General features: G+C 37.8%; 3 protein-coding genes across 3 annotated transcripts; 2 read left to right on the forward strand and 1 right to left on the reverse strand.

Moving 5' to 3' along the window:
• The first annotated feature begins 3,625 nt into the window (after window positions 1-3,625).
• Window positions 3,626-9,148, forward strand: NADK3 (NAD(H) kinase 3). Its single transcript, XM_089146395.1, has 5 exons — window positions 3,626-3,933; window positions 7,374-7,619; window positions 7,718-7,798; window positions 7,993-8,144; window positions 8,232-9,148. The coding sequence occupies exons 1-5, from the start codon at window positions 3,700-3,702 to the stop codon at window positions 8,602-8,604; spliced, it is 1,086 nt and encodes a 361-aa protein (XP_089002521.1). The 5' UTR covers window positions 3,626-3,699; the 3' UTR covers window positions 8,605-9,148.
• A 1,143-nt stretch (window positions 9,149-10,291) lies between these two features.
• On the reverse strand, window positions 10,292-13,480 carry HEI10 (RING/U-box superfamily protein). Its single transcript, XM_089143253.1, has 8 exons — window positions 13,304-13,480; window positions 12,435-12,638; window positions 12,236-12,308; window positions 11,805-11,850; window positions 11,694-11,724; window positions 11,213-11,468; window positions 10,942-11,105; window positions 10,292-10,706 (listed from the first exon to the last, which is right to left on the reverse strand). The coding sequence occupies exons 2-8, from the start codon at window positions 12,502-12,504 to the stop codon at window positions 10,369-10,371; spliced, it is 978 nt and encodes a 325-aa protein (XP_088999379.1). The 5' UTR covers window positions 12,505-12,638; window positions 13,304-13,480; the 3' UTR covers window positions 10,292-10,368.
• A 1,915-nt stretch (window positions 13,481-15,395) lies between these two features.
• LOC149026142 (16.9 kDa class I heat shock protein 1-like) lies at window positions 15,396-16,499 on the forward strand. The gene is made up of 2 exons (XM_089143254.1): window positions 15,396-15,756; window positions 16,039-16,499. The coding sequence occupies exons 1-2, from the start codon at window positions 15,501-15,503 to the stop codon at window positions 16,263-16,265; spliced, it is 483 nt and encodes a 160-aa protein (XP_088999380.1). The 5' UTR covers window positions 15,396-15,500; the 3' UTR covers window positions 16,266-16,499.
• Window positions 16,500-16,720: the final 221 nt, after the last annotated feature.

A 16,720-nucleotide genomic window follows, 5' to 3' on the forward strand; every position in this document is an offset into this window, starting at 1 on the left:
TTTATCTTTTCTCACTTGTTCACTATCATTTTGTAACAATCTTGTATTTTAACATACAAAACTTATTTTTTATTCTATAATTTTTTTTGACAAAATTCACCAAATTATTTTTCATTATTGACCAATGATGAATTATTGTACTTATTTATTTTAAATATACATAATAGATATAAGAATTGATAAAATAATAATAATAATAATAAAAAAATTAAAAAAAAAAAAGAGCCTAAGTTAGTTATAATTATCAATAAATGAAAATTAATTCCTACATTTTTTTCCCAAAAGAAAACCAAAAGAAAAATAATACTGATTCCAAAGTCTTAAACTTGCGTTTGAATACTTTGCGGCCGATTCAGCTATGACTAATCTACAACCAAAATATATAATTTATAAAAAGTCTAATGTTAACTATTCTACCAAAATTTTAATCCAGTCACTAATGATAATGATAAGCTCTTTTTTTTCTATCCGAGTCTAAATGGCTAAATCTAAACAAATCTTATCGAGATTTGACTAAGTATAAACATAGCACTAGTCAATGAGATGGATCATGGAAGATGCAATACATCATATGTAATCATCCGAAAATTTCTTCATCTTTTGTTGTTTAAGAAGCGAATTCTATAGCGCATTCTGTAGCTAAGAAGACTCTGTCTTTGCCAAATAAGAGAGCATGACTATTTTCCTCCTTGGTTCCTTAATCTGTATAATGAAGACACTTTGTGCTCCTCTTGCATTCTTTTTTTGGTTGTCAACCCCGGTTTCCAACGCTGTGCCCTGACTAATCCGGTGTTCGACCTAGATCTCACACCTGGCTGTGGTGGGTGAGTCTCTCAGCGGGAATTTTTTGCATTCACAAGGTTAAAAAATTAAAAAATTAAAAAATGAGGCCATGTTTCAACATTTTCAATTGAATGAATAATCATTTGGTTTATTATCTCTTCAAGTTCACTCTAACCACCCTTTAACCATGTTTAATTAAGTTATGATACTAACTCTTAGTGGCGTGTAAGCCCATAGAATAATTTGATCAACCAAAGCAACACCAAGACCAAGCTTCCGGCCAATGAATTATTCTTAAAGATATATGGTTGCTCCATTATTTTGGTAGCTAAACTTGTTGGGGATTGTTGGATTTTGTTTTAAAAAATATATAATATAATATAATATACTATTTAGATAAGTTTCAAAATCATTAAAACTCTATCTCCCTAGTTTTGTTTTAGGAAAAAAAAAAAAAAAAAAAAAAAACAATTAAAAAAATTTTCAAAATCATTAAAACTCTGTCTCCCTAGTTGTTTTAGGACTCTTGTTTCTATAGGACCCTTCTAGATGTATATTAGGTGATTTAGATTACCATATGCGTTTAGTCCCACATCGGATGGAGCTAATGATTATATGATTATATAATCGTATATAGCTCCTAAGTGGGGTGTATGCTGGTAGAGAGCTATGTGTGGATCACGCGTATGCAACGAGCTGGACCAAGTCGGGCGTGGTTGCGGTAGTGATCCGTAGACCCTAGTCTAACCAAGCCATGGGGCACCTTAATATTATATAAATAATATTAAGTTGTCTATGATGGGTCGTGGGTCATGGATCTAGAAAGCGGGTCATGGATCTAAAAAACCCGGCTTTGGGTTTTGCAGTAGAGAGGTGACTAATCATACAGTCACAACTCTCTGCAGATGACCTTACGTACATATGCAGCCCTCTGAAGGTGTCCATACGAGTCAGTAAATAGAGGTTAAGCTCTGAACAAGAGGCCATTCCGTTTTTGGTGAAAAACAGAATTTCGAAAATCTAGTGTTAGAAAATTCTTTCTTTTGTTTTCTTCATTCGGTGCTGTGTATTACCTTCAGATCTCCTTTGCAAGTAGACTCCGTTGGAGTGTTGCCTTCGGATCTAAGAGTTGTTGTATCTTGGAGGTAAGAACGTCAAGGTCAAACCCAGCAGCATAAAGGGGGCGTTCAAATACCTTAAGGAAAAGTACAGTTCGTACAGTTCGTACACCTCAACTCACCCTGTGAAAGTTCGTGCTGTTTTCCTTTCGTTCATTCTACTACATTCGGGTAAGTGATTCTGACATAAAGAATATTTTATATATTTGTTTCTTCTTGATTCTGTAATTGGTCTGTCTGTACTGTGCCTCTGGTCTATTGGTTCTAACAGAATTTTATCAAATTCATGTATGACAATGAGATAGGCTATTCATTTTCCTTTGGATGAATGACATGTGTTCATTAGTCAAATCCAAAAGTTCAAATTAAATTAAAATAATAAAATTGATATTTCTTATATCTTACCTCAATTTTTAGATGTGATTGGTTGACACGTGTCATTCATTCATAGGAAAATAGATGATCAATTTTATTGTAAAAAATGGACCTCATCAAATTCCAACTAAACTGGCAATACGAATTAAGAAATTGAAGGGAAAAAAAAAAGAGAAATAATCAACGGAACCAAATAAGCCAAAGAGTTGGTTCAATTAACAATGACCAACCACTGTACTGCCAAACAAAATGGATGATCCATTTCTTGACACCCGTACTGCCAAGAATCTCAAATCTAAAATGGGTAGAAGTTAAACTGAAACAAATTGATTAAAGATTTATGGCAATGGTTAAGGAATAGTTAGTTGAGTTCCTCTTTGTTGGAGAAATCATTTGTTGTCCGTGCCCCAGTAATTCTACTTAATCACGTTGAACTAGAAGCAAGACAATCTTTCATTTTGCCCTGTTTTGATTCCTTTAGAGAAGAGAATATTGCATTCAAGAAGGCTTTTTGGTAAAACTTATTGCATTAGAAAAGCCTGTGAATATTGCATTCAAGAGCAAGGTACTTATTCTACCAAAAAAAAAAGAGCAAGGTACTCAATGAGTTGGTAAAACTTATTGCATTAGAAAAGCCTGTGAAGTCTACGGGCGGTGGTGAGAGGTTTCTAATAAGGTGTAAGAAGAATATGAATGATTTAAGTGTTGAGTATAAAAAGGTAATTTAATCATTTGTGTTTCAAAATTCGAAATCCGGACGGTTGCTTTCGACGGTTTTTCCACAACAAAAACGGTGGGTTCCACCTTTGAAAAATATTAAAAAAAAAAAAAAAAAAACTCCCATCACCACCCCTTGACTTTTTATCTCATAAATTTCCCAAAAAAAAAAAAATGAACGATGATGGATTATTCAAGTGATTAAAGACCCACCCTCTCAAGGGGAGGTCCTGGATTCGCACCCACGGCGGCATATATTAGTAATTTAGTTCCCACCCCATAGTAACAAGGTACCCGGAAACAGTAGTAGATTTCTTACTTTTTCTTTGAATCTTATAATTGTAGATTGTTTTATTGTTTGGGATGGGAAAGTGAGAGACAAGCTTATCAAGGAAACTTGTCTAGTGAGTTGATAGCTCAACTTTCCCACCCTAAGCATTTTAAGACCCTACAAATTTGATGGGATTTTGTAATAAAGTTTAGAAAAATAAAAAAATGAGATCCACAATTATCATTTTTTCACAAAACATTTTTATTTCTTTTATTTTCCCCTCACCACAGTGACCACACTACACATGCGCCATATGTTTTTTTTTATACCCCTCTTTTCCCACACTAGCTTTGCAAACAAACGCAGCCTCTCAGGATTCAGGATTAGGGTTATGAATTTTGATTACACCGCGCGTTATTTACTTATTTTACATTTATGGGAGCAATAAGAGTAACCAACGGTTTCCCCTGTCGCCGGAGCAGAGAATTACGCAGTTTATCAACAGCCTCCTGTGTGTCGCAGAGTCGCGTTGACAGATTCAGTGTCGCCGAAGCGCATAGAGAGAGAGAGAAGGAAATGTCAAGGCGACGACTGCTTGTGCTGCTGAAGCCGGGGAACGTCAATCGACCTAGCAGTTCGGATGGCGTCTCACGCGTCAGAAATCCTCAGGTACTTTTCATTCTGTCACTTCCATCGTCGTATCTTTCTCCGCAAGTGTTATATTTCTAGCGTATTTCGTTTTTCAGTGAAGATGCTTGGAGTTTTTTTGTTTGTTTGGTGTCAATCGATTAGATCCTTCTTTGAACGCTTAGTAACAATTCATCGTAACAATTCATCTTTTCTTGTATACAATTTCTCTTCTTCTCCTTCTTATTCTTCTAAATCCCCTTCCAGGCCATTCACAGGCTTGCATTAGACACAAATGACATTCTGCTGTATTTTGACTGTCAATACTAATTATTCCTCATTTCTTCTCCTACTGATGTTTTTTTATGCAAGTTGGTTCCATGTATTGTGTTTTTGTTCAAACTCAACCATCGAAACTTTTGATCCAAAAACATATGTTCATAGTTCTAAATTGGAATCTCTCCTCTCTATACATTATTTGTAGGTAAAATTATTTCATCAGTAAGAAGAGGAAAAGGAAAATGAAAACGAAAGTTTCTCTCTGTTAAATGTTGAAACATATATAATGTAAATAATTGACAACTAATAATTTAGGTACAGGTCTTATTTCTATGGATTGTTGCACATTGGAAAGAGGGGACTTATATTATTTGAGTGATTATTGGTTAATATTAATCATCCCAGTCAAACTTTAGTACTTGCAATGAAGAAGTGAGGCAAAACAGGTGAATCAACAACCCTTTCAGTTGCAACTCTAAAATGATGCCAAACTAGATAATACACTTCAACTACATTTTTCAATTAATGCTTTTGATTACTCATTTTAGTTATTTTGTGCATTAACCATTTGGAAGGATGTTAGAACTTAGGGGGTCCTTTTAAGAGTTGTTCTTCTTCTATCCCTAACTCTGTTGACCATTAACTACCATTCTAAAGGATTTCTTAGAGATTACTCAACTACATTTATCATCCAGTCAAATCTTTGGTATTCTCTCCTTCGCAAGCAGTCTTTAGGAAATGGAAGTAGACCTTTTAAATTGCTAAAGAATGATTTTCTAACTAGGGGAAATGAAAATACATCAAGTGTGGGATTGAAGAGGAATTGAGGGGAATAAAGATGAACAAGATTTAATGGGAGTGTTTAACAGATGAGGGGGTAAACCTTGTGACTGTGGGTCCCTGCTTGACAAGGAAAGAATAAGAAAGGAAATCATGAATAAATTGAGAGGAACTTAACTTAATGAGACAAAGAGGTGTATCATCTCACCTAGACAAGAATAAATGCACATGTGGTTATCTGCAAGTTTCCCACCCCCATCTAACTAAACGGTCAGATTTGTTGTATTTTCTAGGATACATCATACATATACAAGTTTCCCATCCCTTTTAACCTTTCCTACTTTCTCTGCCAAATGAACACACCCTAAGGGAATGGAAACATTCTTTTTTTCTTCAAGCCTAGAATCATTAGATTAAGTTGTGGAAACTGGAAGTCCCCATAAGAAGAATACCACTAATGGGATACACTCACCCAGTTTCTGCTGTGGCTGTCCCCAGAGGGCCAATATATCCATTGACTGTAAATCTTTTCAGTCCACATCTTCTTGTGACAAGCTTTTTGTCTTGTGTGTGGGAGGGCATGTTTGGATATTGACCATGTGTCCAAGACTTAGTCAGATCTATGGCTTTAATATTTCTTGTGAGTACCTTGCTCTTGCTTCTTATCCTCTTGAACATAGTTGTCAAAGGGACTAGGTGAACCAAGGTAGTTGATGGGGTTAATGAATAGGGATAATTACTAGTGCCCCCCTGTACTATTGCTTAATTACTGAAAGGACCTTGCTCTTTATGAAATTGCTATTGTCCCCCTGGTGCAGAATTGAAGACATATTTAAGAAAGAAGAAGCCCATTGGGTCAGGCCCATCAAAAGCCTAAAGCTATCACCCAAATCAGCCCATAGCTTTCATAGGCTAGGACTGTTTTAGTAGGTTAAAGTTAGCCCACATATTTTGCTCTTCATGGTCTAGACCTAAGCCCAAGTCTAGTTTTTGAAAAGTCAATAAAATGGGCTGTGATTTGAAATAAAAGAACTCATTGTCAAAGGAGTTTTCCTTTGTCAAGAGTTAGGTAGTAGTTGAGTTATTAATAGGGAGGGTGGTGTTAACTAGTGGTTAGATGTTAACATTAATGTTTATGTCTCTTTAGAATGTTATATAAAAGAATTATGTAATAGGTGAAGACGCAACTCATCAATTGAAATCAAATTGCTTTGTTAGCATTCATTCTCTATAGAGACCGCCCAGGGGGCGGGGGGGCCCCAGCAAGGGACGAGCCCGCAGGAGGCAAGCGCGAGAAGAAAAGCACGCGGAGCGACACACAGAACGATGGGCCGAGGCAAACGGAAGGAGACAGGAGGGCGACGAGAGGGAGAGAGGAAAACACAACCACAGAGAACAAAAGGGCCGATGGAGGCGAAGGAAAAAACAGGAGCCCCGCCGCCCCCGGGAGGGTCCGTGGATCGTGCCAGCTCTTTAAATTGATTTGGGTCCCCGTTTGTCAAAAAAAAAAAAGAGACTCCTTGTGTTTGATCAAGGTAGGTTGGTGTTCGATCCAATCGCTCTACCTTGCGGTTTGAAGCCCGGTGTTACATTGTTATTCTCAATTCCTTCATATTGTCTCTTCAATTTCTTCATCATAGTTTTGCCCCTGTTTTGAAGATCTATTCAGCCCGTATTGTTATACTATTATCCTTATAAAACACTCTAGTTTCAGCCATCTTTTACATCTAAATTCTGTTTCATTCTTAAGTCAATCAAATTTGAACTTGATTCTTGTGAAAGGTCCTATTTGGCTATTGTTTTGATCAATCAAATATACAGCTCTAAATATGTTTTCTTTAGAATGAAGCAGGCTGCCTATTCTTACAATGAGGAATAGATCCAAGAAACTATTGAATGCTATCCTTAAGTGTTAGCACACATGAATACATGTCTTGTAGGTGGTGGATCCTTGTTGCTGCTTCCTAATATTTAGCCATCAGCCAAACCCATTTCACTTAAATCTTGTTAGAGAAAAAAACTTGGTGATGGATATTGTTTCCTAAATTTCACTTGAATTTTTGTTTTCTATTTGTTTTAATAGAAAATGGTTGTTTTTATTTTTAGAAATCAGTTATTGACATATAGATGAATCTTTTTCTTTTCTGTGCTTAAGCAGCAAAAGATAACACTTATTATTTGTTATAAATTATTGATGTTCATGGTTGTAGATTCTGTCATTTTCCATAGAACAAGTAGATAATAAATCATTGACTTTTAAATTTAGTTTCTCCATGAAACTGAGATGACTGTTTGCCTTCTGATGTACCACTAACCTAATTGAAAATATTATTAATATCCCACTATATTTTCCTCTACTACATTACTGTGCTATTTTTTGTCAGTAGTGTTTTGACTTGTAATTTCTGTTGAGGACATTGCAGATTCTAGGTTACTTGGAGAACAGGAGTAAGGTTCACATGGATGCAGTGAAATTTTGTCAAGATGTTCTGCGGCGAAAGGCAGTTGACTGGGAGCCTATTTTGCGGAGTGACTTGGTGCAACCTATCCGCAATGTGGATCTGGTTGTTACTATTGGTGGCGATGGCACACTTTTGCAGGCAAGTCACTTCATGGATGACACAATTCCTGTTCTAGGAGTGAACTCTGACCCCACTCAAGTCAATGAGGTTAGTGTTTTCCCTGCCTAAGCTTTTAATATCTACCCTTCATTCGAGATAAAGTTGGTTTATCTTGCTGTTGTTCACATATCGTATATTTGTTGTAGGTGAAAGAGTTTAGTCATGAGTTTGACGCTTCAAGGAGCACTGGCTATCTTTGTGCAGCAACAGTTGAAAATTTTGAACAAGTAAGGCTGCAAAACTACTATATTTATGGTGAAGGGCAGACAAAAGTGTGCTATTTTGGGCAGTTTTTTGGTTGGGGTCATTAGATATATGCTTCCAAGAACGTAAATACAAACAGATTATTCATTTGCTTTGCAGGTTTTTCATGTTTGGGAAATTTTTTATTTAATTGTTTTTAACTTGGGATTTCCTACAGGTGTTGGATGACATACTTGAGGGTCACAGGGTTCCGAGTAAATTAACAAGGATATCAATACGTGTAAACAATCAACTGCTGTCAACCTATGCTCTTAATGATGTTCTCATTGCACATCCAAGTCCCGCCGCAGTTTCTTGGTTCTCATTTAGGTAGAAAGCTACCAAAATCAGAATTACTCACATGGAGGTCACATTTGGTGATTATCTGTTATAATCAGAACTTTTTACTGTTTGCAGAACCAAAGGTGATGATGGCCAGTTATGCTACCCTTTTGTGAACTGTCGATCAAGTGGGCTCAGATTATGCACAGCCACTGGGTCTACAGCTGCAATGCTCTCAGCAGGAGGATCTGCAATGCCCATTTCAAGTCAGGAACTCCAGTTTATGGTAAGGGAACCCATTTCACCAGGAGCAGCTATGCCTAAGATGCGAGGATTTATTAAACCTGATCAATCCATGGACACAAACTGGTACAGTAAAGAAGGTATGATTTACGTTGATGGCTCTCATCTATCTCATTCTATTCAACATGGGGACATCGTTGAAATATCTTCAAAGGCACCAACCTTAGATATTTTCTTGCCTTCCCACCGGATGTCAAAGTATTAAGTTTGTGTCGAGTTTTTGAGCCTTGAAGAAAATCGTTAATGTACAGTTGATATTTTGATCTATTGGCATATACGCAAGGATTGACTTGTTTTATCGATCATGATTAGAATCACATCCAAGTCTGATCAAGATCTTAGCAAACGCAGAGTGGGGTTGCAGAAGCTTATCCCCGGTTAACTTTTGACTTGTAAAATTCCTTAGTGATGGTAAAGTCAATTCTGGCTATATAAGGAAAAACGAAAACACAGACAGTGGTCCTGTAAAAGCTTTATGGAGGAAGGTTGGGCATACTGCCAACTATCCTAGAGCTAGCCTCCGTAGCCAATGAAGTGGGTGGGATGGAAAGTGATAGCAGGGTGTGGGGGCAAGGACATAGGTTGGGTGCAACACTGCCCTGCACACTGTTTACCCTAGATATCCAAGAGAGTGACGGGGATCTGCTTCCTTGAATGGCTTCACCGACCAATCAATAGGTTACGGTTTGATGATCCAATTGGAACGTGACATTTGAATGTTGGCAGTGGTGTTTCCCATCTCGTTCTTTGGGGTTGCAACGTTTGTCGAGTGTCTGGTGATCTCGCTCTGACTTTTCCCCCCGCCCGGGGGGTCTTTTTTTCCTCGGGGGGGGGGGGGGGGGGGGGGGGGGGGGGGGGCGGCGGCCCCGGGGGCGGGGGGGCCCGGGGCGGGGGCTGCCGCCTGGGGCGGGCGGGGGGAAGGTGGGGGGGGGGGTGGGGGGGGGGAAAAAAAAAAAATTTGGGGCCGGGGGGGGGGGGGGGGGGGGGGGGGGGCGGGGGGTGGGGGTGGGGGGGGGGAAGCCACGGAGGATTTGTATTTCTGGTCACTTAAATGAAACATCCAGCTTCGTGCCTTTGGTTTTGGAAGAATTTGAGAAAATACCGACACTGAGGGTTTAGGTTTACTTCTGAGATGAGATGCGTAGAATCTGATACCTCTTTGAACATTCCCGAGTGCCACTTTTGGATGGCACAAATTGAGTTAGAAGATCCCTCTCTTCATGTGAATCGGACACCTTGGTTATATGCGATGTTCAAATGACACCGGTTCGATGTCGATGCTAGCAGTCGTAAAGGATAATATTTAGCTCGGGCGGGTGCGCTGCGGTCCGGAAAGTAGCCTACAGGGAAGGTTTTACTTCCTCTTAGAACGATCTCTTTCACCCCACTGTAAGACTTTGTCGCTATCTTGGTCATTTATACCTTAACCAGTACAAGACGAAATAGATACTGCTCCTGTACATGTTCGATATCTCAACATAATTCTTGCCAATAATGTATACATCTTGTGTCAAATGGTCGTATTCAGTACACAAGTTCTGCATTTTGTGGGTACACTTTCCTTTTTTCAAAATCTAAACCCATCTATTCCAAATTTAAATCATTGAGATGGGGTTCCCCATAATGGCCGTATAATGTTCCTTCACATATGGTTAGTTTGAAGCAGTAGAGTTACGGCACATCACCTAAACGTTCATTACCCTGAAGCAATCTTTCGGAAAATTCCAGAGGCGTAATTCGAGATTGTGCATGGTAACAAAGAATGGAACATAAATCCAACCTACCAGTGTTCCTCCGCCATCCAGCTTAGAACCTGACACCAAAAAAAAAGACTCGTACATATTCAGGTGTTGTCTGAGAAAAACTGAAAAGCCGAAGGTTTGTAGTGATTGTGATGCTATCATCAGGTCTGCTTAGTGTAGATTTATAGACACACAATAGAATATGCTTAGCAAATAATCAACGCGTCTTACGTGAACATTTGAGGACGGTTGCTACGAGAGAGCTGAGGTCGCTTCATTGGTGATAGAATGAGATTTCGTAATGTCATGGAAGGGTTACCACCTCCGCTGCCTACCCCCACCGCTGCTCCTGCCCCAGGCACTCCCCCTCCGCCAGCCCCAGCCCCAGCCCCAAAAAGTGAGCGACCACCAGGCCGTCTGTTGCCAACTTCACGGTAAACCGATTGCTGTTTTACTGGGGAGCTGCCACAAACATCATAATTACCAGAGTTGGAGTTCTTCTGTCTTGCCTGAGGCCATATATCCTCTCTCGGTCCTGGAGTTTCAGGAGTGAAAACCGGTCGATCTGCCACAAATAAATCAACTGGTATTTTTGGAGCATATACAAAGAGTTACTACGCTCAGTATCACAAGGGGTTATCACATTCAGTGTCACAGGGGGATCCGGGAGGCAAAGAAATTAAAATTTTCACCAAGCAGCATGAAAAAATGGTGAATACAGCAAAAATATTACCAAAATATCTACTTTCCATGACAGTAATATTGGAATCATTTTCAAGTATTAAAAGGAAGGAGATTACCTTGTCTGAGTGGATCTCTGTTATCCATCATATTAGCTGGACTAGCGAATAGGTCTGGTTCAGCCCTAGTAAAGAAGTTGCCGGCAGGTTGAATTGCAGATCGTTTTAATGATTCAAACTCACTTCTCAGTTGGTCATACATCTCATCAAGTTTTCTCTTCTGCCTGGTATTTTGGAATAATTTTAAGAGCATTAGAATTGTAAGTCAGAGGAAACTCCCAGCAACCCTGGCTGACAGAAGGGGGATTCGGGAGGGAAATAAATAGATGACCTGGATTTCTCAGAAAACTTTTCTTGGAGTTCTTGCTTATCTTTGGATAAACTTTCAATCTCTTGCTCCATAATCTGGCACCTTTTGGCCATTTTCTGGTATGCTGTATGCACCTGCTCCATTTTTTCAGTGAACTTCTCTTGCATGACCTCGCATTTCTGTCGACACTGTGCAACTATCTTGTTCATCTTGTACTGCATCTCTAGCTCCTTCTGCCCAATGAAGAACATTACACTTCGGTATGCACTCTTCATCACTTCGATTTTGGGTTCAGGAAGACACATGGTATGTCTATCAGCAGAATCTTCTTTCCACCCAAACCCATTTAGTATTGTCACTAACGCTAGAGGAAAGGAACTTATGATCACTACCCCAAATTATTAACTTCTTGTATATACAAGTACATATATTGCTCCCTGACTGAAATTTTAGGACAGGAAAAAGATATTAGAAACGATATAGGCGAAAAATCAAAGGATACAGATCTGTGGTGATACTCCAGCCATGGCCATCTGATCAGAAATTTATGAAGTCAGGATACAATTTGAAAGAAAATGATAAGCTCAATAGAATTGAAAGTGTGGCTTCTTACATTTGTCCATTCATCATTTGGATTGATTTCCACAGGCTTCATGAGACTGATTATTAAAACACCATAGCATGTTAAATAACCAGCCAATCTAATGTCTTCATACAATAAAAGAAAAAAGAATGGAAAAAAGATAGCAGCAGACGATGCACCTCTATCAGTAATTAAACAGACAAAACATATGTTAGCTATATATGAAGATTCGTCTGTATAATTGTTATGTTAAATCATAAAAATTCATGAACTGCCTGTTGGAAGAAACTCGAATTAAGCCACCGGTGGCACGGTACCGAGTTACAATCAGTGTTTGACTCATAGCAGATAGCTCCGAACAAATGCATCAAACATATATCATGTTTTCAATAGATTTTAACTAAAGCCAATTTATTGCCTTATTCCATAGTTTCTTAATGCAAAAATTAGGACCGGAGTACCTTTTAGAGAGCACTTGATCACAAATGGGGCATGCTGCGTCATTGCTGAGGATCTTGCTTGCATCTTCAGTACCTTTATTTTCCTTAATCAAGGAATCCCTCTGAAAGAGTAGATAGATAATATAGTTTTTCTTTGCGCAAATAAAAATGCTTTAACGTTGCAAATGGAGGACTAATATTTGCATAACAGAGTGGATACACAAGAGGTGACCACAGGTGGTCGTTATCGCACGCCCTTCCAATTCTCGCCAGCAAGCGTTGCACCTCATTTCAACATTCAGAAACAATCTTCACAACAAGATATGATATGTAGGATGCACGCTCTACAGTAAAAATCAGTCCAATTTTGATCTTCCTCCTTGTTCCACTGCTTGGTTTCCGATGATAGACACAGATATAGGACCTGCTGCGCAGAAAACCTCTTAAATTTGAACACTCTTGACACACAGAAAGAAAAAGAAGCAGCGTGAAATCAGCAGATTAGACTACATGCCTCTCTACATCAAGGTCGATGACCTAAACATAAAATGCTGAAGCGATGGAGCTGTTATTTCTCCAAACAATTATACACAAGTTAAAGATTTTTTGAAGCGAAAAAAGCACAGAAACTTCATGGATTAACAGTGTTACAGTTTGAAGGTAGAGTTCTTGGTTTAGATTTTACTAGGACAACGACAACAACAAAAATAAAAGGTGAGATAGAGATAGAGAGAGATCGTGATTTGGAAATCTACAGGTGGACTGCGAAGTAGAATCTGAGTTTATCTGTTATAAGTCACAATAAACAATATCGAAATCAGCTTCAGAGAACGAACTTCCAACCAAAAAGCTTCAAATGGAAATACAACAAACAGAGACAGTGGAATATGCTTTATATTTGAAGAAAATTTGTATGAACTCTGTTAGATTTCCATTGAAGTTCAAAGAAAGACCACAACAAAAATAGATCTAACTGAACCAACCAAATATTTCGAAAAAGGTTCGGAAGGTTAAAATAATCCACAAGAAAATTCTGAAACTTAGAAAACAGATGCAAAATGCTTGCAACTCTGAGAATCCACATCCTACCTCCAGAGAACGAAAATCCACCACAATACTTGAATATCGAGGTACTCTGTCAGAAGACTCCGATGAAAACCATCCGAAGTGACTGGAAAACGAATGAAGCCCTAGAACCCGATCTTCAAACGCTCTGAAAAGTGAAATCTTTTCACTCTGCGCCTCCGTCTCTCCGACACTCCCTTCGGCGTTATCTTTCGATCAGAAATAAAATCAAATGGAGAAAAGCGGGGAAGTTTATATACTACGCCATCTTGTCGGCTCGCAGTCAGTCGACGTGGTATGCCACATCGGAGGTCAACTGTAACTTTCCACGTGTCGAGCTGTCCTAGTTGTTGAATCAAATACACTGAACACGTACCTCCACCTAGGAAATGGCCAGAACATCCTTTATAATCGATTTTTTTTTTGGGGAGAAAATTGTTCTGACGCCCTTAAAAAAAAACGTTCAAATATTGTAAATTTGTAAGTCCATTTTATCTTTAAAAAATACACAATCCCAATTCCATTAGAATGATCAGTAATATAGATTATTATGGAGTGAAAATACCTCATTTATCTTTATTTATAATCCACAAATTCTTCATGGTTTCCTTCTCACTCCAATCTTTTTTCTTTCGTTTGTTTTTTCACAAAGGTATATTTAGGTATTTCATATTAATTAACAACGTAATGAATTGAAGTAACGCTAGTTGGAGTCCTACTTCGAAATGTTTATGATTTTAAAAGAGAAAGTAGAATATTTGTATTTAAAGAGCTTGTTTTAAGGTGTGAGATTAATTTACCTCTTTTTTCAAACAAAATTGCAATGGAATTATATTTCAATAAATATAATGTAACTTTTTTAATAGATTTTTTTTTACTAAAAATAAATTTATATTAAATTTGTCATACTAAATTTCTAAAGGTAAGATGAGTTCAGATCCTCTCCACTTAGTCTGATCATATAGTTGTACATTTACACTTACATGATTGTGGGACTCATACTCACAAGTCTGTCGTATCAAGACAGATGTGGGTTCTAAGTTCTAACATAGGTAGACTTGTGAATTTATAATTTATATTCTATATTCATATAAATATGGGTATATAACTATATAGACAGAATAAGCCAACGCAGAGCTGTTCTAGAGGTGAAACCAACACCTCTTGGTGAAGAGGTCGTGGGTTCGACTCTTGTTAAGGCATATTAATATCCCCATCCCCCGGCTTAATAAAGCCCCTTTGTGTACCAAAAAAAATATGAAAAATGAACTGCGACATCTCATTTAAAGTAAAGTCTTGACCAATCCTTGCATGAATTGCTAGGGATCCAATAAGTCCAACGTTGATTCCTTCAGACGTGTCAATTGGGCAAATACATCCATAGTGACTAGGATGGATATCTCGTATCCGAAAACTAGCAATTCGCCCTGTCAATCCTCCGGGACCTAAATAACTTAATTTTCGCCCATGAACTATTTGAAAAAATGAAAAAATGAACTGCAACATCTCATTTAAAGTAAGGTCTCTAGCTCCATGGGCAAATAATTTGCTAGCCCATTACTAGCTCTATTGACAAACCAACATAAGGAAAGCCTAGACTGATATATATATATTCTTGCAACTCATTGCCAAATCAAATGGATGAGCATGTCAAAACAGGTGGTTTTTTTTTGGATTTCCACAACCTAATGCTTCAATTATATGTTGAATATTATGTAGAAAGAAACAGAATCTTACAAATGGATGGCTGTAATAGTACAATAACCACTGTAATAGTACAATAAGTAGTATTTGTAAGTGCTTTTCAGCACTAACTTTGTTTTAATCTAAAGTTTATTTGCCTTAAAAAAAAAAAGGATGAGCATGTACATTTGACTTCTCGGAGGTGTTTTTTTCTTTTTTCCTTTTTCGATAAGCTAACAAGAGCATGATTACACAAAAAAAATAAAATAAAAATAAAAAATAAAAAAATCAAGTAACAAGAGTAGGTTACAGACAAATGGTTTACTTCTAAGCCGCCACCTGGATAGCACTAACGACTAGCGAAAGTGGTTCCAGAGGTGGAATCCACTCAAAAACCTCGCATGTCTATCTATTCTGTGAGTCGGTGACTCTCCACCTTTGGAGGGTGCAACGCGGCTATCCTTCTGGTTTTCTTCGTTTCTCTGGAACAGTTTCGTTGATCAAAGTTGCAAGTTGTAACTCTTCTACCACACTGGAGATGAAGTTCATCATGAGGGAGGCGATGGCTTTAAGGCTATTTTTCATCATCACAGTGGGATGTTACATTTCTTCTGTGTCTTCATTTTTTCCTTCAGAAGGAAAATCTTGGGCGTCTTTAGGGTTTCAACATGAACATGGTCGTATGGATCGGATATATATGAACCAGCACGCGATTAAGACCTCACATCAATCTGAGCCCACATCTAACTACAAGGAGACACCGGAAGCTTATGTTTATAGTCTGGAAATTTCTGGTATTGCTTCTTCCTTTTTCTTCATTATTTTCAAGCATGGTATAATGCTACAACGAACCATGATGAGTATGTGACATGTTAAAGTAATCAACCAAAACTGTGGCTCTGACCGATCTTAATATTAGAGATTATCAATAATAATATGGCTGATTGGGTAATCCTAAAATTATCTGGGCAGGCAAACTGAAAGGTCCCTGTAATCTGTTATTGGGAAATTAGTTACTTCTTTTCTGTATAATTGCTACCTTACATCATTATGTTCTTTGTTTTGTTGTCAAACAGGTTTGAAGAAAGAAGACTTGAAGGTTGAAGTTAAGGATGGATTTCTAAGGATCAAAGGAGAGAAGAAGGAATCAGAGAAGCAAGATGGTGAGGTGCATTGGTCATATGGGCAATTCTGGAAGCAAATCCCCATTGGAGATGATGCTGATTCAAACAACATACACACTGATATCACAGATGGTGTTCTCACTATCACTGTTCCCAGACGCCATCACAAGGGAGATTAACCCTCACATAGTCTGAACTCTGAAGGAATCTCTTTCCTCTCGCATGAGGTTGTACATTAATATCTACAAATTAATAGATGAATAAGAGGGCAAATGATTTGTCTTCACTTCTATGGCTAATAAGTAAGCAAACTCAATATGAGGTTTTATGGTGGTTGAATATGATATGATGTGTAAATTTTCTTTATGCTAACAGATCTTTATTGTAATTTTTTTTCTTTTTTATATATTTTTGTTTTTTTGTGTGGTTCTTGGGCATTCATTTTAATATTAATTAATTACCGAAATAGGTCTAACATGTATATAATATTGTCAATTTTAAATGTATTGGGAACATGTGATCCATCATAAGAACACTTGAGGTTATACAAAATAATTGATATATTGTTTTCAAACTATTTAAAACTATTTAAAACCTTAATTGACAATTAAGAGGGTACTTGGATCTTCTCTTC

Source organism: Hakea prostrata, chromosome 2, assembly GCF_041222555.1.
Source record: "Hakea prostrata isolate BN-2017 chromosome 2, UWA_Hpros_2, whole genome shotgun sequence".
In the NCBI taxonomy this organism is placed as follows: Eukaryota; Viridiplantae; Streptophyta; class Magnoliopsida; order Proteales; family Proteaceae; genus Hakea; species Hakea prostrata.